Source organism: Micromesistius poutassou (assembly GCF_964030765.1).
Source record: "Micromesistius poutassou genome assembly, chromosome: 3".
In the NCBI taxonomy this organism is placed as follows: domain Eukaryota; kingdom Metazoa; phylum Chordata; class Actinopteri; order Gadiformes; family Gadidae; genus Micromesistius; species Micromesistius poutassou.
Genome location: NC_140273.1, coordinates 21,521,312 through 21,542,293, shown reverse-complemented (window position 1 = coordinate 21,542,293; position 20,982 = coordinate 21,521,312). Strand labels below are relative to the sequence as shown.

At 45.3% G+C, this 20,982-nt stretch overlaps 2 protein-coding genes across 3 annotated transcripts; one reads left to right on the top strand and one right to left on the bottom strand.

Annotated features, from left to right (window-relative positions):
- Positions 1-743: 743 nt before the first annotated feature.
- On the top strand, positions 744-7,952 carry tmx2b (thioredoxin-related transmembrane protein 2b). 2 transcript variants are annotated; one of them, XM_084465760.1, is made up of 9 exons: positions 744-1,246; positions 1,597-1,657; positions 1,837-1,950; positions 2,599-2,675; positions 3,363-3,469; positions 3,889-3,954; positions 4,122-4,251; positions 4,850-5,040; positions 7,494-7,952. In XM_084465760.1, exons 1-8 carry the CDS (start codon positions 1,058-1,060, stop codon positions 5,036-5,038), a joined length of 933 nt encoding a protein of 310 aa, XP_084321886.1. In that variant the 5' UTR covers positions 744-1,057; the 3' UTR covers positions 5,039-5,040; positions 7,494-7,952. The 2 variants fall into 2 exon arrangements, with proteins under 2 accessions (XP_084321886.1, XP_084321885.1); XM_084465759.1 differs by lacking the exon at positions 7,494-7,952 and having other exon boundaries at positions 4,850-6,543.
- Positions 7,953-10,148: 2,196 nt separating this feature from the next.
- On the bottom strand, positions 10,149-20,627 carry LOC311340386 (palmitoyltransferase ZDHHC5-A-like). The gene is given in 9 exon segments (XM_084465289.1): positions 10,149-11,654; positions 12,978-12,995; positions 12,997-14,150; positions 16,657-16,766; positions 16,885-16,993; positions 17,295-17,421; positions 18,201-18,292; positions 20,194-20,296; positions 20,538-20,627. Coding segments are annotated over 9 exon segments (1,971 nt in total). The 5' UTR covers positions 20,561-20,627; the 3' UTR covers positions 10,149-11,419.
- Positions 20,628-20,982: the final 355 nt, after the last annotated feature.

Genomic DNA, 20,982 nt, shown 5'->3' with positions numbered 1-20,982 from the left:
ATTTAGCTTGTTGCTACTCAGCGTGTAAATTGACCTCCCTTCTGCCTTTGCTCACAATGCTGTGGTCAGGAACCACAGGTTCATTATTAAATGCACAACTAGTGACCAACTGTATGCTACGTGTACTGCATGGTGAACCAGTCATAGCCCACTGTGGCTCAGCCCCCTGGGGTCCAGAGGTTAGCTCAAGGACTTCTACTGCTCCGTAGAAAGGTCTTCTTTCATGGACTTCTCTGTTGGATTACTTTTACTGTGAAAATGTTGTAACAAAAAAAAAAAATGCAGATCTTAATGAAAGATACCAGTAAGTTGGAGAATTGAAAGTGACCATTTCTATTTACAAAAGCACATACCTTAATATAAACACGTGACATTAAGTGCAATAACAGAAAACTATTTTTAAAGGAAGTTGAGCAAGTTAAACTTAAACTTAAAAAACTAGTGTGTGTGTGTGTGTGTGTGTGTGTGTGTGCGTGCGTGCGTGTAGTTGGGGGTTGATGTGGTTAAACGTGCATCCTCAATACAATATTTTGACTTAGAATAACACCTTGTTAATGTATTATGTTGTTCATAATGGTTAATTAATGTTCAGTTGATGTAAATTGTTACCGTAAATTGTAACCTTTAAGTTTATGTCAATTAATTATGTAGTTCAAAACAACGAATATAAACAGGCAAAGTAAATCCAACAATCGATCATATAAATGGAGTTATCTCAATCTCATCTGTATCAGCAACGGTGTGCTCTACTTGGTGCAGCTGCTTCTGTAATTACGGTAAAACAACTCTGTAAATCCACTTCCGGTAGGCGGTACTTTATGCACAATGGCCTGCACGTCATTGGACGGTTTCCCCGAGCAGCCAATGGTCGTCGCTCTACGACGGTTCGTCCTCGTTGACCTCCGCTTCTTCTTCCGCTCCTACACCATCATCCGGCCGTGGTCACTTGTTCGGGCCGATACATCACAGGTACCCGCACGGTGTGGTACGACGGAGGATTTCATAACCGTCTCCGTTTAGACTTCTCTTTCAGTGACCGAACGCCGACCGTCGCACCATGGCGCTGCTGACGCCCCTGCTGGCCTTCCTGTACCACCTGCCGCATGTGTACAAGTGGCTCCTGAGGCCCTACTACGTCGCCTCTCTCTTCATGTCCGTCGCCTTCCTGGCGATCCGCAAAACACCCGGCGTCTGCGACCATCTGTCGACGCAACGAGAAGATGGCAACCCCTGCGATTTTGACTGGGTCCGTATCTAAAGATGCATCGCATGCGTCTTCATGAGGCGATCCTCTTAACAATAGCGCCGCGATGGGAAGTGATGAAACTGACGGGGGGGGGGGGGGGGGGGGAGTCAAGCTTAAACGATCCGCATTTGTATTGTAAGGGCATAATACTGCCTCTAGAAAACCTATGATTCCTGTGCATGTCTTGGTACCGTTTCAGAATTGAATCACATTAAGGCCTTGTAATATATTCGGGTATCTGACTATACATAGGCCATACATCTGTAGCACAAATGCGTGTCAATCACCATGGTTTAACATTTGATGGTGCTGCAAGACATAACCTCATAACTGCTCTTTCTTGATCCTAGAGAGAGGTGGAGATTCTTATGTTCCTGAGTGCCATTGTTATGATGAAGAACAGGCGAGCCAGTAAGTTCTTCCTGCCCTTTCATTCATTTGATCTACAATGTCTCCTTGCACAACCCAACTCCTTCCACTACATTACCGGGTCTCAAAGATCCATCATTTGCTGGGACACTCAGAAACGGCCCCAGGAACGCGGTAGCTTGTCGTTCCCCGCCCTGATGGTCTGTGTGTCTGTGTCTCAGTCACGGTGGAGCAGCATGTGGGGAACATCATCCTGTTCAGCAAGGTGGCCAACGTCCTCCTGTTCTTCAGGCTGGACATCCGCCTGGGCCTTCTCTACCTGACGCTCTGCATAGGTGAGCCTCCCTGTCCGGTCCTCGCGGCAACGCCGCCACAGGTCCACCCCCCAAGTCGTCTCAGGAGACAGACAGATGGCACTCATGGGCTCCTGTGTTTTGGGACGTCCACATCAGTAACATGACGTGGCCATGTTGGTGTTGATGTGATGCATGTTGAGAGGTCTAACCCAAGGGATGAAATATGACCATTTAAGAGAGTCGGAATTCAAAGACAAATTTGCTGCTTAGCTAATTGATTTATAAAGATAATACTGACTTAACAATCCACTTATTAATTCAAGATCTGCAATCTAGTTTGGTTCAGTATGCTTATATAAATCTCTTATCTTGAGATAAAAACATGCCAAATAATATAATTTGTATTTAAAGTAGACCCATTTGGCCTGGTTGGAAAATTGGTCTGCCTTCGTTATGACACATCATGATCGCATTGGCAGACATTCCTTCAAGATGATAAGAAAGTATTTGTACGTGCACTTCTAGATGACATGTACAGATGGTACGGTAATCCTTTTAATCTGACAGAATTGGATGGATTTGAGACATCTAAAATGGCTGGTTGGGATGGATGGATGTATGTATGTATGCATGTCCTCCCAGTTGTACTCTTCTCACCTCGCCTGCGTGTTCCTCCCCTCTCTGCAGTGTTCCTGATGACCTGCAAACCCCCTCTTTACATGGGACCAGAGTACATCAAATACTTCAGTGACAAAACCATTGATGTGAGTCCCAGTTTGAAAAGACCGATGGGACCATTGCCTCGGGAAGTGAGAAGCTCGCTCAGGCCCTGGGGACAAGGAAAGATGACTTAGTATTAGAGTATAGCATTAGAGTAATGCTAGGCCCTATGGGCCAAAGATAAAAGAGAAAAAAGGTTATGTTAAATGGAAAGCTAGAGATTTAATAACTGTTCATAAATGGGTGGTGAACCCAAAACTTTTTTTTAATATAAACATGGTAATATAGTCTTCATATGACCTTCAACATAGTTTGCTATGCCATTTTGTCACTGTTAGTGAATAAATAAGTTTAGAGAAAACAGCTGTAACGTTCGTTACGTAACGTTCCAACGTTCTTTCGTGAAGCCGACGCACTTTTCAGTATACTGTTCAAAGTCAAGACCAAGGGACACGGGTGGCGATGTGGTGTTCGTGTCCTAGTATGGGTTGTATTCTCAGACACTTGTAGTAGAACACCACGGTGTGTGCTGCACTTCATGGACGACATCGCTCATTCTCATCCTACACCGGGTTACCGTGGGTTATAAGCATGGGGTAATGCCCCCCCCCCCTCCTTTCTCAAACTCTTTTATTAATCTGTTTTAATTCAAGCTGAAACTGGGGGTTCACTTACACTTGAGGGTGCAGGTGATGTCATTTAGCGTGTGTTGATCATAAAACCTTCCACAGGACGAGCTGGAGAGAGATGGGCGAGTGACCTGGATTGTGGAGTTTTTCGCCAACTGGTCTCCCGAATGTCAGTCCTTCGCCTCGGTCTACGCAGACCTCTCCCTTAAGTAAGCCCAGTCTTGGTTCTCTTATTCGCCTCAGTCTCTGTTGCACCGCCGGTGGAAATGTGCCCTCAAGTGAGCCCAGTCCTGGTCCTCCATCCCTCTCCTGGCAGAAGGCTTGCTGGCGTGTGAGGCTGATTCTGAGTGTGAACATGCGTGTATATTGCGCCTAGAGACAGGCGCAAAATAAAGGCAGATCATTTAGCTTTTGGACAGCGCCATCTCTGCTGTGGCACTCCTGTCTGTGGGCCTGATAGTGTTACTTTCCATGACAGCTATGGCATGTGAAATCACAAACATGGCAAGTGTTTAACCCGTGTCCGTTTGGCTAATTGTTAAGTCATTGCTGTGCCACCTGTGAATACTTCATTGGTGTTATTCAGTATGACGTATTCTGGTAGTTGATTGTCCTTGCCTCCTCTCAGGTATAACTGTGCTGGCCTCAAGTTTGGCAAAGTGGACATTGGACGCTACGGAGAGGTGTCCAAAAAGTAGGTTTCACCCAGTGTTCTCACTGTCAACTTCTCCTTCTTCAACGCTGTCCGTCTATTCACAGGGTTGTCTGAGAAGTAATCATGACATTAAATCACTGGTTGAGCTTCTCAAGTTGTGTGTGTGCTGTGAACCTGATCCTCTGTCCTCCTCTTGGCCGCTCCAGGTACAAAGTGTCCACGTCTCCTCTGTCCAAGCAGCTGCCCTCCTTGGTGATCTTCCAGGGGGGCAAGGAGGTCATGAGACGCCCCCAGGTGGACAAGAAGGGCAGGGCGGTGTCCTGGACCTTCACAGAGGTCGGCCATTCTGCTTTATCTCATGTTTGAACGAACTGTCTTGGCAAGATCGAAGTGTACCCAACAGACTCTGAATAGCCTCTATTTAAAGAAACCGTCATCTATGTAATCGTACAGTAGCTATATTAGGTCTGTGGTGTCTATCTACATTGGGCCAATTGTACGTCTCTAGCTCTTCTACCAGTCGGTGATGAGATGTCAGCCAGACGTCTCATTACAATATATTTTGGGAGGTGCTGGAGTAGAAGTGGGCGGTGGGGCCCCATAGGCGAACTGCCTGCTGGACAGTGGGGGGCCTCAGTGACCCTGGCCCCAGTAGTAGTTCTGCAACACCTTCAAGTCCTCTGAGAAGGTCTAATTCTGTGTTTTGATAAGTGAGTCCAGATTAAATCTTATCAGTTCAGCCTAGAGTGAAGCAGTGTTTTCCATGCGTTTGCAGACATGGAGTATTTAAGTCTAGTTGACTAAAATACTCACTTGGCTGCCTTTTCTTTTTCTATTCGAGTAACACAACATGATAATGGTGTGCAGGTTGACCTAAGAGAAAGGAATCGGTGATTAGGTGATTTCATGGTTTCTACTTCATATCTCCCAACAGGAGAACATCATCAGGGAATTCAACCTCAACGAGCTCTACCAGAAATCCAAAAAGCTCAGCAAGACCAAGGGGGCGGCGGCTGACAAGGCCGCCCTATCACAGTTCCCTCCCGTTCCGGAAGAGGAGGAGCCAGAACAGGACGTGGTTGGAGCCCAGGAGGAGGATCTGGAAACCAAGAAGGACAAATAAAGGTCACATGCAACGTTCTGCTGATGTCAGAGTGTTGGAGGGGGGGGGGGTGCTGGTGTTTCCTTGGTTTTTTATAATTATTTTCTGTGATATTTCCATTTGTTTGCTCACCAATGTGAAGCATGGCTTTGGCGATTTTGTTAATAAATATAACTGAACAAATCTGACCATTTTAAAAGACACTACTAATAATAATGAGGTGTTTATCTTTTGCAAAGTGAACATGGGGGTCGAGACTTTCTGACAAGGTTAATGCGTCATTGAGACGGGCTCCAGGTGAAGTCGAAGTCTGTTAGGTACTACAGAAGGTGTACTCACTTCCTGCGTTTCCTTTTACTGTGCAGTGTACGTTCGAGTCAACGCCCGCCCAGAACCGCTCATGAAAGGTTTATTTTTCCTGTTTTTGAACAACGGAACATTGATTGTGAAGCCTTGTCCTTTGTTCATATTAATCTAAATTGATAGGATTTTTATATAAATAATTTCTTTTTTTACACTAATTTATGTTGAAGGAATAATTATAATAATTTTTGTTGTTTGTCAGTTGTTTGTCAGTGTTACATTTCTACATTCCCTTAGAAGCGGTTGCTGTTGTAACCAGCCAGTACATTGCAACCACCGCAGATTCATCTGCTTGACATTCCGTTTGTTTCAAGTTCCTCAGTGGACTTCTCCCAACGGCCTTGTATCTAGAAGCTGTTGATAGCTGAGCATGCTACAGCCACCTCGGTCTTTGCAGTGCTGTGTTGCGTAATAAAGAGTGACGCTAAATCAAACTGCTTTGTTTTGTGGTAAAAGAAGAATAAGAAGAATTTATTACAATCGCAGTGTTTTGATGACCAACCACAGGCCAGTAGCCTACATCGTAAAGGCCAGCTGTGCATGAAGGGATTTCAAATAAGCGTCTTGTGTTTTTGCCTGTCAACTGAGAATACTTTTACTTTTCCTCGTTCAAATATGGTGCAACAGTTAAATGTTCACGTGGTCAGTCATAAACAAAAAATAGTTCAGTTTTTTTTTTAATGCTTATACACTCCAGGTCTTTTCCAGGTCCAATAATTTCAGAACATAACCGTAACCCTTTTGTTAAGTAAGTTGTGGCGAAAGCGTAACTATGTAAAGAAGCCGTTTTTCATCATTGCACGGTTTTCATTTTAATGATCGCACTTTTTTTTTTCTTTTTCTACAAAGCACAGAATGTCAAGAGAATGTCCGTCTAATTGCTAATTTAACTTTTATTTTCGTCTTAATTTCCCTAACACTGGATTCCTCGTAGCTTTACCCATGTCCCTTGGCCTCTTTTTTTCTTTTGAAGGTACAGATGTGTAACGGCTTGTTCACAATATCAAGAAGCCTCCCTTATCAGCACGCGTGTTGGATGAGGATGTCTGTGTGTCTTTGCCAATACGAGTAGTGTAAAGAGATGGCTGCAAATAATTGATGTATTAACGGTTTCTGTTCTACCATGCAATGAAACAAATGTACATAAAACTAAAGAAACTCAATTCATGCTCTGTGCTTTAATTATTGCCAACGTCATGCTACCTACACAAAGTGTCACATGAAAGCTGAGACTCCAAGGAGTCCCAACGGTATAAGCCTCATTTTGTGAACTTATTTCGATCAACTAGATGAAGGAATAGGGTTAATAACGTACTTCTCCAAGTTAATACACACACAGAACAGCTCAGCTTTTCTATATTTGATTTCAAATGTATTCAAACTTGATCACAAACTCTTCACTTTACTCTTTTTTTGGTGGGCATGTTTACATCGTTTACTCCATTTAGACTGTTCAAATCCCTTTACTTGATTTAAGCCGTTTAACATTTCTATTGCTTTACTGAAACATTTTCAACCTCACTTTGCACTACAGCGCTCTCACTGTGCCTTCTGCAGGAAATGCATTTTCTAGTGGCACTTACTATCTATACTTGTAAGATAAGATGTACTTCATTAGTCCCTTATGTTATATATATATATATATAAAAAACATGAAGATTATTCTACTAACCAAAATACACCTGTAGACAAAGGATATTTATTTTTTTAACTATGCTATGTGTATGTCAACAAATTACTTAACTATCTTAATGACAGAATATGTTTTAACCCAACCATCACCTGTCGTGCAGGGAACGAAACAGACCTGCCTAATGCTTCGTAGCCACAAGAGGATATTTTCATATTTTCCATGTCCATGGAAAGGATTTCTAAGACATAAAATATATTTTCCATATTGAAGAAATGTAATACATTTGAATTTAACATTTGATCTAATATAAAGCTTTATTTTTTACCCTATTAATAAACCAACTAAATTTAAACTTATTTTTATCCAATCCAAAAACTTTAGCTTTTATTAAAACACTGTTTATTAATTCAAAAAAACGAAACTAAATTACTAAATTGTTACGTCCACGGCCACTGTATGTCCCTCTCTTGTCATTTGCAGGTACCAGGTGATGAACCACCGTTCATCCGATTCCACCAATCACCTCATCTCCTCAGCCTGCCACACGTTTAAAAGCCAGTTTTGCTGGGCAAGTTCTATCGCTCTGTTTGGTCTGCTGGAGGGTAACCCTGTTTGTGTCCCTGAAGAGTTTCGATAGGATTGCGATCCTTTATTCTTGCACTCGCTCACACGCTCATATTGTGAACCGTTTGTTAGCCCCACCATTTCTATGTTCTTTGGCGCTACCATGCGGTCTTGTATTTTTGGATTAGTTAGTTAGGGAAGTAGAGGTGTGGATCAGCTGGTAAGCTTTGCCTTCCCTGTTGCCATAGCGTTATTTTGGCAGGTGCTTTATTTTGGAAACACTCAAGTCCCAAGGCCGCATTGTGGTGTTGCGCTTGGCTTATGTTTTGTGTTCACTGTTCACCGTCATCTGTTGTTTCCATTCCTTTGTTAAATCACATTTCACATACGTCACTAAAAAATAAAAAATTCTAGCCAATGAGATCCCTTGAAAAAGAGTTTTGTTTTTTTTGCCCAATCAGACATATATACGACGATATAATCTTTTTGGCTTATGAAAACATATCTTTAGCCTCAATTTGCACTACTGCAAATTTACACTGCATTTTCTGCAGGAAATGCATTTTCTAGTTTAAAATGTTACAACTTGCAGCTAAGGGCACTCAAAGCAAGTGTTCTTGTTAAGGGGAGAGAAATGGGACTGGGCCTAAGATCCATGAAAGCTTTCGGGTTTATGTTGCGTGCATATGTTACGGTTTAAAGCAATGATATGCTTTAATACAATCATTCTACAATCATCTAAAAGACCAACGATGTAGGTGTATATATTTTATGTATAGATCTATGGATAACGACAAATACCAGACTTTTCCAGATGACCTTTTAAAGAAAGGGCAATATAGACTACATTTAGGCCTTAGTCAAAGCATGGCTGAACATTAAAGGGTCATCATGCCACCAGGTGTGAGTGTGCTTAGCCAGGACGTTTGAATCTACCTTTTCCTGTGTTTTAGTGACATCACAAGTGGGAGTATCCACCTAGATGTATGATGGATAGATAAGCAACATTTGCTACAGTCTACTGGATAGTCCGGTAGACTGATCTATCAAGTGTACATCTAGGTGGACACTCCCACTTGTGATGTCAGCAAAACAGGGAAAAGCAGATTTTCCAACAGCTTGTATTGACTAATAACACACACCTGGTGGCATAAGATCTCCCGTTTCGTTGGTCTGTCGGTGACCTCTTACGCTGCTTTCACACTACACGCGTCCGTCAACGGATGACCGAGGCCGTGTCTGGCCAGCCAATGTTAGTTTTGTAATACGTTTCTCCTTAAAAATAGATTTCAAGTATTGTTAGCATGCAGTTAAATAAATGGTTTGGCAAAGAAAAGTTAGGATCCCAACCTTTCATTCATTTTATTATCACCCTCGAACACTCTCTCACGCACAAAACAACGACAAACACAATCGTTCACACATTAAGCTGTACAGTACACATTGTTCGATGCTTTGAAGTCATTAATATCCATATCCAAACACTTGTGACCCTAACCAAGAAAATGGCCACCAGACGTTCAACATAGTTCCGTTACTGACGCCTGCTCATCAATTGGGTATAACACCCAATAGGAACAAACCCTTCACATATCTTGGGCAGTTTATAATTGGAACCATTTCAACCCAAGCACAATTAGCCTCCCTCATTTATTTAGGGGAAAAAGGCAACATTAGCTTCTACATTTCTATAATGAGTATTTTCCTGTCCTGCACTTTAAAATGTGAGTGGTTTATAAGTGCTGTTTGTGTGGGTTGGGGATCCACGATTACTCTTGTAGGACAACAAGTAGAAGTACAGCGCAGTTTCAATAAAGAAACGGTCCGACTGTTAACCATTGAACATTGAAAACCATAGCAACATGGGGGCCATCACTTCTGTCAGTACAAAGGAGATTCAATTAAAAAGCCAACAATATTTTTTTTGGGGGTAAATTGCGTACTTTTGTGAGATTGCTCTGTAATGCAACTTAAATAGTATTTCAATTGTTGTTTTTTTTAAACAGAGTCACAAGCCACCATTTTTGTTCAGGGCATTAAATGAGCTAAAGCACCAATTAATCTTCATACAGTGTACGGTATATGGTTGATCCATTTGAAACTTGCATTGCAGAAACCTCTAAAAAGTAGTCTGTTTGCTGCTTTGGACTGGAGCCATTCTGACCCGTACTACCCCCCCCCCCCCCCCCCCCCCCCCCCGGCCCCCCCAGAATCTCACTTCACGAACTGGAATAATATTTTATATTTAATCCTTGGGATGAAAGGAAGACTGCGTCCCTCAAATATACCTTGAAATATTAACGGACAGGTGTATCCGATGTTTTGAACTACTTAACCTTAAACATGCTCCACCACGTAGGCTGTTGTGCCACTAACACTCTTCTAAAACATTTTTGAGGTGAATTCCTGGAGGCTTTTTGTGTAGACCAACTGCTAAAGTGGGCCCGATTTGAGTTCCCATGATAGAGAAGTTGACATTAACATCCTCCTACTGAGATATATATATATATATATATATATATATATATATATATATATATATATATATATAAACAAAACCCTAATTTATCAATAGATATATTCATGTAGAAATTCATAGAAAACCATTTGAAATTAAATAAGTGAGATAAAACACATTTGATTTCAAGGCAAATTGTAAAGATTTCTTGAGGAAAAAGACTGCACTTAATAACAACTAGAGCCACTTCTTCCTTGTTCACTCTAGTAAACCAATCGGTTGGATCGAAAGACACCCGACAGCACAGTCCACATCCAATCACAGTTGCCCATAGAGGCTATTCATAATAATAGTGCATGCTGCAGTCCAACATCACTACCACTTTGTTGAGATTTGTTTTTTCTTTAGAAAAACCACACTTAGTCACATCATTCTGTACAAACAAGGAATCTTCACATCTATGTATATTATCAATTGAAAAATAATAGCGAGAGCCTGCATTTAGACACTGCATTTCCCTTCACTGCCATCCAAAAAGTCATTTCACAGCTACTAACCTTCAAAGTTAATGCCTCACAGTGCCGTTGTTGTCCTTTCATCCAGCCACTGGCAAGATTGTCAGAAAAGTTGTAAACTTAAGGTACAGACTACTTTAATCAGATGGCGTCTCCAAGCAGAGTCCTGGTCCATGACCTCTGATGGAAGGATGGAAGAGACTGTGAGGACTGAGGACAAATGATCAAAACAAAACATATTGCCTGTGGAATATCGGCCTATGCATGCTACCACAGAAATACTAAATTAAAAAAAGCCACCGCCGTCCCCTCTGGCCTGGGTGAAGCAGAGTGAAGCGACGAGCCGTTTGAAGGAGCCTTGAGGACGCGGGTCTGTTGGGTCGAAGCGCTCCACCACGGCCACGGACCAGACCCACGCCCACGAGGCCAGAGAGCGGCCAGGGCCATACTCCAACTTCTACAGAAGAGCCTCTTATCACCGCCACACCATCGGCCTGTTGGACCCTACAGAACACCAACAACCTACTCCCGTTCTCCGACTGGTCTCCTTCCATGAAGACACCTTTCTGAAGAAGGCCCAAGTCTTTTTTACTCCTTGACGCGGCCCAGTGGCGGTGGAGATCTGGCTCAATCCAGTTGACGCTGGCCACTTGCCAGTGTGCGCCTGCTTCTTAAGATAGATGTGGGAAAGTTTGGCCAAAAAAAATGTTTTTGTTCCATTAAGCTCAAAGTGGTTCCCCCTTCAAAGTAAAAGCCCCCATTCCCCCCTCGTTTGTCATAGTCTCAAGTAGAACACGTTTCTAGTGACGATGTTTGAAGCAAATGATCATTCAACAGATGGCCTGTCGGCCCATCGTTGCCGTGGCGATTCAGACCGATATCTCGTAGGTGGTGCCCCCTACTCCCGTCACCTTCTTCACCGCGCCGGCCTGGGGTTTGTGGGCGGGACTCTGCGTAGAACCCAGGCCGGGATAGGCTGCTCGTGGACGGTGGGACGTGCCGATTGGGTGGGAGGGAGAGGAAGGGGCGGAGCAGGGGGCGGACACAGAGATGGTGTGACCCCCGTTGGTCCGGTTCAGCGCCTTCGTCTGGAATGGTTCATCCCTTCAGGAGGACAGAAACACTCAGTCACACTCTGGAGCCGCCCAGGAAACCATGTTAACCAACCATGCACCCACAAGTACTAATTCATGTACACAAACATATGTATACACACATATATACATATACATACACATATATATATATATACATATATATATATATACATATACATATATATATACATATACATATATATATATATATATATATATACATATACATATATATATACATACACATATATATACATACACATATATATACATACACATATATATACATACACATATATATATATATATATATATATATATATATATATATATATATATATATATATATATATACATATACATATATATATACATATACATATACATATATATACATATACATATACACATATATATATACATACACATATATATACATACACATATACATACACATATACATATATATATATATATATATATATATATATATACACACATTATGGTAGATATGTACTTTTTTATTTTACTTCAGAATGCAGATTCCTAAGTAAAATATTACTTCACTGTATACATATTTCTGCTATATTCTGTACTGCAGAATATACATTTGAGTTTGGAGACCTTCAATTTGTATTTTTTTCAATAAATTGAAAAAAAAATTGAAGACATTTTTCAATTCAATAAAATGTCCATATGATCATTCAGATGATGAACTCTATGTAGCCCGATGATCTCGAATCAGGGTCCGCAAACTAATTGCAAAACTCTCAAATGCAACAAAATAAAAATATCCTGGTTTTGCAATTGCAAATATAACCAAACTAAATCCCTGTAGTGGAGCAAACATCAGCAGACCAGTGAGGAACCACAAAACACGTTCCACAGAGAACCACAACCCAACGGTTACTGGAACCACGGTGTGCATGCATCAGACGCAGATGGACGTGAGAGGCTGAGTCCTAGTGTGTGTGTGACGGACGAACAAGCATCACAACAAAGGGAAGAACGACAAGAACACAGCAAAAACAACAACACAAACTCGACCGATCAAGGAGCCACGAGCGAGAGGGAAAGTGGAACTCACAGGATATCTGGCAGGAGGAGGAGGAGCAGGAGGAGGAGGAGGAGCAGGAGGAGGAGCAGCAGGGGGCAAGGGAGGAAGAAACAGGGGAGGAGGAGGAAGAGGAAAGGAGGGAGGGAGGGAGAAAGAGTGGAAGCAGGGTCAGGTGTCAATCAGGTAGTCAGGGCGTTCAGGCGGGCAGATCATCGAGGTGGTTTCCAAGCGGCTCGGTGGTCTTTACGAGCGGACCCCGCTGTGCATACTCACTTGGGTGCCTGGCCGCCCGCCCCCCCCCCCGCCGCCCGCCCCGGCCGCGTTGGCGGCGGCCGAGGCGGACGCCTTCCTGACGAGCCGGTACTGCATCTCGGCGGCGGCGGCGCTGGAGTAGGACAGGGACTTGCCCAGGGGCGGCGGGTGGGGCGCGTGGGGCAGCGCGGCGTGGGAGGAGGCGGGGCCCAGCGGGGCGTCGGTGGAGCGCGTGCGGTAGGGGTAGTGCTGGGGGGCGGCCGAGAAGCGGGGCGGGTGGCGGGCCACGGTGGCGTGGTGGTGGTGGTGGTGGGACGAGGAGGAGGAGTGGTGGTGGTGCTGCTGCTGCTGCGGCGGGGGGTGGTGGTGGTGGTGGAGGTGGGGGGCGGTGGCCGAGGGGTCGTGGGGCAGGTGGGCGTGGGGGTGGGCCGCCTCTCCCAGGAGCCGCTCGCGCTCGGGCGGCGGGAGGGACGACGACGGCGGCGGCGGGGAGGAGGAGGAGGAGGAGGAGCGGTGCAGGTGCTGCTGCTGGTAGTGGTGGGCGGAGCGGTGGTGGTGGTGGTGGTGGTGGTGGTGGGGGTGGTGGTGCGGGGACTGCGACGACAGCAGCGTGGCCGAAGACGAGTGCATCTCCGCCTCCCGCTGCTGGGCCGAGAGGAAGGGCGAGCTGTAGCCGCCGCCGCCCGCGGCCGGGGTCCGGGGCCGCCCTGACGACAGCTCGGGGGGGCCCGGCTCCTCCCCCCCGGCCAGCAGGTTGTCGTACGACAGGCTGCCGTTGCGGGACGGGTAGAGGGGCGGCGGCGGCGTCTGGTTGGCCAGACTCTTGTAGCTGGCCGAGGTGTTGGTGTTGCCCTCCGAGGCGTGGGCGGCGCTGCCCGGCGTGTGGGCGGAGCTTCCCGGCGTGTGGGCGGAGCTGGACGAGCGCGAGCCGCCGCCGCCGCCGCCGCCGCCGCCCGACAGCACGGCGGGGTCCGAGAAGGAGGGGTAGGAGCGCCCCCCCAGGGAGTAGCCCGGGATGCCCCCCCCCCCCGCCACCTCCCGCCCGCCCTCCCGCCGCTCGGCCCCGCCGCCCCGCTCCGAGGGCCCGTCCAGGCTGGGCTGCGAGCGGAAGCCCGGGGTCTGGCTGGCCTGCAGGAGGGAGGAGGAGGAGCAGGACTCGGCCCGGCCGCTGCCCACGCTCTCCCCCCGGCTCAGCTGGGGGAGGAGAGAGAGGGAGACATGGAGAAGACACGGGCCAATGAGGACACAGGAAGGAGAACATTGATGGAGAGAGCGGTCGGACAACATTAGAGCAGCTTTAAACCAAACAGTTCCTCCCCAGAGCAGAGCCAATAGGAGCCTCGTGTCGGTTGGACAATGTTACACGTAATGCAGATTCAATGTTAACATCATATTTGATTTAATTACCTATTAAGGTAATTATCAAAAGGTAATGCACACAACTACAACTAATATAACGCTTTTTAAAATGAGCAGTGTGACCCTTCTGAAACTTCACTCTGCTCATTTAAAGTCATGCCACCAGGAGTGGGTGTGATCAGCTGGTACAAGCCGTTTGGCAAAGGGAAGGAATGATTTTCATAAAAAAACAGTATGATAATGTTGTTTGTTTAAATGAGCAGAGTGACATTTCAGGAGAAGAGGAAGCGTAGCAGGATGTGCCACAGGCTGGAATCGGGGAGCTCCACAATATTCTCTGTCCCGTGGGACAGGCGAGACCAAAGAAGGGATCAGCTCCGTGGCGGGACAGGGAGACTATCGGAGGGGACGGATTCAAGGCTTCAGGGAAAGAAGATGAGGAGAAAATAGAAATGATGGAAATGATGGAGAGGTAAGAGACCACCAATAAAAGGATTGAACATTTGGGGCCATCTGGTAGGATTAATTCTTTTGGATGTAGTGCTCTGCGCTCTGTCGTTATTTTCACAGACTGCTTGTGCAGAATATTTGAAATTGAAAATAGTAACGCAAGACAAAAAATCATGGCAATATTAGTGCATTAATAATAAACAAGCATGTGTATGTATAAAAATATATTGCTGCATTCCCAAATGCATCCCCATGTTCAGAACACTCGGAAAAGGTTAGGAAGTGAAATGAACTAAAGAATATTAGCTAGCTGCCATCTAAAGGAGTTGATCATGTTGTATCCTTTTGCCGTTTCTCATTAGATGGTTAATCAATATGTATCATCAATACACTTGGAACGCTGCCGACAAGCCCTCTTAAAGAGATGGACAGGAATTCCTCTTTTACTTTAAATGATGTTAAGAAACTTTATCAAGGTTTGCATTAAGCATCCAACAATTATTTTACACCAAATCTATTTGCAATCCCTTATTTATTTTTTGTACATTTGTATTTCTTTCTTCACAATCAAATGTTCCAGGCTTTGAGGGAGTTCAAACTACACAGGGCTGGGGACTCTGACCACTTTCTTACCTTTAGAGGGCAGCAAACTCAACAAACAGTCAAGAATGTTATTAAAAGGAGATTAAAGAAGGATGAAAGGGTTGAGGACATGCACTTACTGATATTGATCAACAGAAAGCCACTGAGAAACCAAAAACACAAACAAACAAACAAACAAACAAAGATGTGTGAGCCAATCAGATAAAATGATGAGGTGATTCTCGGACTGAGGAAAACAAAGCAAGATAACTGGATGGAGTTAAGACGAGTTAACTCTACTGTCCTTCACAGCAGCACGTCATGGTCAGAGGTAACACCTCCACGCCCTGTACGGTGAACTGAAGGGGTCTTGTAACAGTAAAGGTCGTAACACACACTCACACACACACACTCTACTGACCCCATGGACTCTACTGCAGGGCTATTCAACCTCCTCAACAAGTGGGCCAAAAAGGAAAACCACTCGTACAGTAACACGATGTCAATGAATCGCTACAAATAAATCTTACTTAAAGTAGTGTTAACTTAAGAGATATAGTACTACTACATGGAATAAACTTGTCAGACGCATTCCTTTCTTCTTCACTTTTAATCTTGCTTGGAGAGAGACATCTTGAAGCGTGTTGTTAGCCTAGCTAAGTGAGTTTCTCCGCGGCCCGCCAGCATAAAGTGCAACGTGAGCGTGACTGAGCCAATAGCAGGCAGAGCCTTATAGCCATGTGTATGACAGATTTAATGCATTCGTTTTATTTATCATATTACACTGTAATATGATAGTGTAATATATATATTTTTTATTTACTGTAATATGATAAATAAAACGAATGCAAACCAAAAAAAAAGTATACATAAAAAAAAATATATATATATATATATTATTATTAATATTTTTTTATTATTATTATTTTTTGGTTTGCAGGCAACCTTTTGAGGGCCAGAAAAAAATGAATAAGGGCCGTATTCTCTAGTTGAATAGGCCTGCTCTACAGGGTCAGTAGAGTGCGTGTTACCTGGTTGGTGTGCGTGAGAAAGGTTCCATACCCAGTAACAGTCTATACACAGGGTTGGTAGAGTGTTACCTGGTTGGCATGCATAAGAAAGGTTCCATACCCAGTAACAGTCTATACACAGGGTTGGTAGAGTGTTACCTGGTTGGTGTGCATGAGAAAGGTTCCATACCCAGTAACAGTCTATACACAGGGTTGGTAGAGTGTTACCTGGTTGGTGTGCATGAGAAAGGTTCTATACCCAGTAAAGTAGTCTATACACAGGGTTGGTAGAGTGTTACCTGGTTGGCGTAGGCGTGCGTGAGGGCTGTGTGGTTCTTGCCCGGGCTGTAGCTCGGCCTGAACTTGTACATGGTGGGGGTGGGCGGGGCCTTGTTCAACAAACTGCTCTCTGTGGACCAATCAGAAAGTCCAGAAAGACTGGATGTTAACAAACCAACCCAACCCAAAATAGAGCCTTCTTTTCTCAGATCAGTGTAACATCCCCGTGATGCACAAGACATGGTTACCCTCCGTGTTCGCTCGGGCCAGCCCTGGGTAGCGGAGCTCTGGTTTGGGCGGGGGAGGGGGCTCCGTGTCACATGACTGGCTTTCCATCATCTCCAGACTGGACTTGGACTGGGATATCCACGCAGAACCAGGGAGGGAACCAGAAACGGAGAGGAGGGAGAGCACAGAGTGAGTGACATGAGACTGAGTGATATGAGAGTGAGTGACTGGCCTGCTGAAATACTTAAACATCTCACTGCACTGATGTGCCATTAGCATCCTCAATACCAAGTAAAGGCTAACGACTGTATCACGAGAAGCTACGACATCCATTTGTTAGAGCCGGCATTTGAATGAAGGACGTATGCAAAGTGGAGCAAGCTATCGCTCTCTCTAACTCCCTCACTCTCTCTCTCTCTCTCTCTCTCACCCTGTGTAGCTCTCCCTGAATGCCGTTGTCCAGGATCTTGGCAGCCAGCTGGGCTTCCGTCAGCTGCGAGCGGAGGAACGGTGGCTGCACAGCTACACTCTGGAGACGCTTCTTCCTCCCCAGGTACCTGGAGACGGCAGACACCAGCCTATCAGCACCAGCCCTGATCACAGCCTTCACTTCCAGTGTTGAAACGTTGCAACATAGTAAAGTTGATGTGGAATACAAAGGAAGCCTGTTATGAATCACTAATGTGTCGAGACAAAGCTGTGCATTTGTCTCTTATAATTATGTTTATAAGAGACAAAAATTATAATTAAGAGTTCTCATTGTGATAATTAATCGCATTGTAGGAGTTGGTTGTGATTTTGTGTTTGTTGTTAATGATGTCATCCTACACAAGAGGTTCAAGCTGAAACTAGTTTCAGGCTAATTACAGAAGAAGAATTACAGAAGAAGAATTACAGAAGAAGAATTACAGAAGAATTACAGAAGAAGAATTACAGAAGCTCATTACAGAAGAATTACAGAAGAAGAATTACAGAAGAAGAATTACAGAAGAATTACAGAAGAAGAATTACAGAAGAAGAATTACAGAAGAAAAATTACAGAAGAAGAATTACAGAAGCTCATTACAGAAGAATTTCAGGAAACTGTGGATCCATTTGATTTGATTCATTGAAAAATCTGCAAAAACTCTTTCAAAGTCATATTTGAAGTGTTGGGAGACACCAGTAAACAACAGAGATCTCCACTTTCAAGCTGTAATACCAATTATTATAGGTCAGCCCTTCTCAAAGTGACCGACCCCTGGTGTGGGATCAGGTCTCCACATGTGGGGGAGACCTGATCCCAGGTCTTCAGAACCAGACGGACAAGAGGAAGGCGACAGAAGGAGGTCTGTACCGGGGAGCCTGAGAGCTGCAGAGCACGTGGGAGACGTTCTTCCAGCAGCCGTTAGTGAAGGGGTTGACCCCCCCACGGAACTTCCCCGTCACCTGGAGAGAGACAAGGAGCAGCGTTTAGAGCAGCCAATCGCTGGTCTTCTCCTGTCCTCCTCTGAACGCCAGCCTATATGTATCATGTCACTGGACTGATTAAAAGACTAGTTTGACTGACCTGTGGCCACTCAGAGAGCTTCACAATTAGTGCCTTACACTCCCTACACATGCACACATTCACACTAACACATTCATACACACATTCACACACACACATCCATTCACACACCCATTCCCACACTGTCGGGTGTCAGCCATGCAGGGCGACAGCCGGCTGGTGGGCAGCAGTTAGGGTGAGGTGCCTTGCTCAGGGACACCTCGACACTCAGCGAGGAGGAGCCGGGGACTGAAGCTGCAACTTAACCGTTGCCAGACAACCTGCTGTGCCACAAAGTGAGTTTGTCAGGCCTTTGGAACGACTCTAAATCCTCCGCCCATCAGCGTCTCTAGGAAGGTTTCCGTTGCACCGGGTGGATCGCTGCTAGTCGGCCGTTCTGCTATTGGCTGGTTTTGTTTTTAGGAATCATTTTAAAGGCCGATGTCCAACCAATGGTTTAAGTCGAATCATTTAAAGAGTGGTTCTCCTGCAGCTCAATACCTTCCTAGTCTAAAACAATATTTAGAATATTGTAGAGTATTGATAGAAGATACAAAAGGCCAAACGGGCTACAATTAGAGAATGACAAATGAAATGGACTTATCGAGGCTGAGCCTGCTGGGTTTTACCAGTTCATAATCAAATGACTGTCATCCCCTAACCCACTTTAAAATGGGTCACATCGAACAAATACTCAAATAAAACTGATGAGAAGAATAAAAACAGGGCTTACAATGCCCCATTTGGTGATGGGATTAACAGCAGTACATTTGTATTCAAATCACAGGGACCACAGAGAGGCCAAGAGGGCAACTGAATACAATCAATACAATCGGCCCAACTCGAGGGGCGGCACCAAGCATGCACTTGGAAATATCACTGCAAACAATTGGATAACACTACGACCAATCAGAAGAACACAAGGGGTGACGTATCCAGACCAGCGGAGCTAACCAATAGATAAGACTTGCCGTATACGATCGGTAAAACAGCAACACTTTTGGCCCGCCTATATCAGATACACCGATGTGATTGGTTAATGTTCTGGGCCAGGGGAATCGGGGAGTGAGTATATTGCTCGTTCCCAGAGTGACTCGCTGAGCAAATTGTGCTCTCGCGAGAACTCTGGATTTCCAGGGTAGTATCGGCTAAAGAAAATCGGTATCGGCATATCGGGCATCGGCTAAGGCTGATGATAAAAAAACGGTATCGGTATCAGCCCTAAAAAATCCATATGGGTCGATCCCTAACACAGACCCACTGTCCTACCTGATCCCTAACACAGACCCACTGTCCTACCTGATCCCTAACACAGACCCACTGTCCTACCTGATCCCTAACACAGACCCACTGTCCTACCTGATCCCTAACACAGACCCACTGTCCTACCTGATCCCTAACACAGACCCACTGTCGTACCTGATCTAACACAGACCCACTGTCCTACCTGATCCCTAACACAGACCCACTGTCCTACCTGATCCCTAACACAGACCCACTGTCCTACCTGATCCCTAACACAGACCCACTCTCCTACCTGATCCCTAACACAGACCCACTGTCCTACCTGATCTAACACAGACCCACTGTCCTACCTGATCCCTAACACAGACCCACTGTCCTACCTGATCCCTAACACAGACCCTCTCTCCTACCTGATCTAACACAGACCCACTGTCCTACCTGATCTAACACAGACCCACTGTCCTACCTGATCCCTAACACAGACCCACTGTCCTACCTGATCCCTAACACAGACCCACTGTCCTACCTGATCCCTAACACAGACCCACTCTCCTACCTGTTCGTTGGTGGTTCTGCCTCTGGCCACCAGCACCATATGGAACCCTGTGAGTCCCGCAACAGGAATGAAGAACAGCCCCGCCACGCACATCACGGCCAGGCTACGACGGGGCGTTAAGGACAAGGGACCTTTAGAGAGAGCGGTGGGTCCACCAACATCAACATAGCAGCCGCTTCAAACATTCATCAAATCCCTGTTAACCACGGGAACAATTTGCTCTGTTAAAGACGCATTTCCATGCAGGGGACAACAGAAAACAAGTTAAAGGAGGTCTATTTTACTTTACTTTTCTACCAGATGTTTTGTGCTTTCACAAATCTAATCCACACATTCTTCCTTACCTTTTCCTCTGGCTCCATCTCATGGGATCACCGTCTAGGTCCTAAACTAAAGCACGAACACCAGGCAGAATCACGCCTCACATGTCAAGACGAACACAAACACAGCCACGACCAAGCAGAGCGAGGCTGAGAGGTTCATGGATTGTAGCGTTCTTACTTCGTATGAGCTGTGTACCACAGTTACCATTCACCCTGTTCTGGATGACCAATTTTTTAAAAACCATACGAGAAACAAGTAAGGGCTTTTCCTCTCTCTGAAGACCCGCCCTCTCTCCTGCCCGTCACCACTAAACCCATGGAACTGAACCGGGTATGGCTCCGTTAGGAGACCCTCCCTCTCTCTGGTCCACAGCGACGCACCAAGCCCCGGGTCCAGGGGGTCCGTCGAGAGAGGACCGCTCCTGGGGCGCGCCGCGGTACGGCCGAAGGATACGTGACGATGGCC

Bases quoted from the DNA above. Each gene is read 5' to 3' on its own strand.
- tmx2b (XM_084465760.1), top strand. From the start codon at position 1,058: ATGGCGCTGCTGACGCCCCTGCTGGCCTTCCTGTACCACCTGCCGCAT. The intron at 2,676-3,362 runs GTGAGTCCCAGT...AACCTTCCACAG, and splicing joins TCAGTGACAAAACCATTGAT to GACGAGCTGGAGAGAGATGG. The intron at 4,252-4,849 runs GTCGGCCATTCT...ATCTCCCAACAG, and splicing joins TGTCCTGGACCTTCACAGAG to GAGAACATCATCAGGGAATT.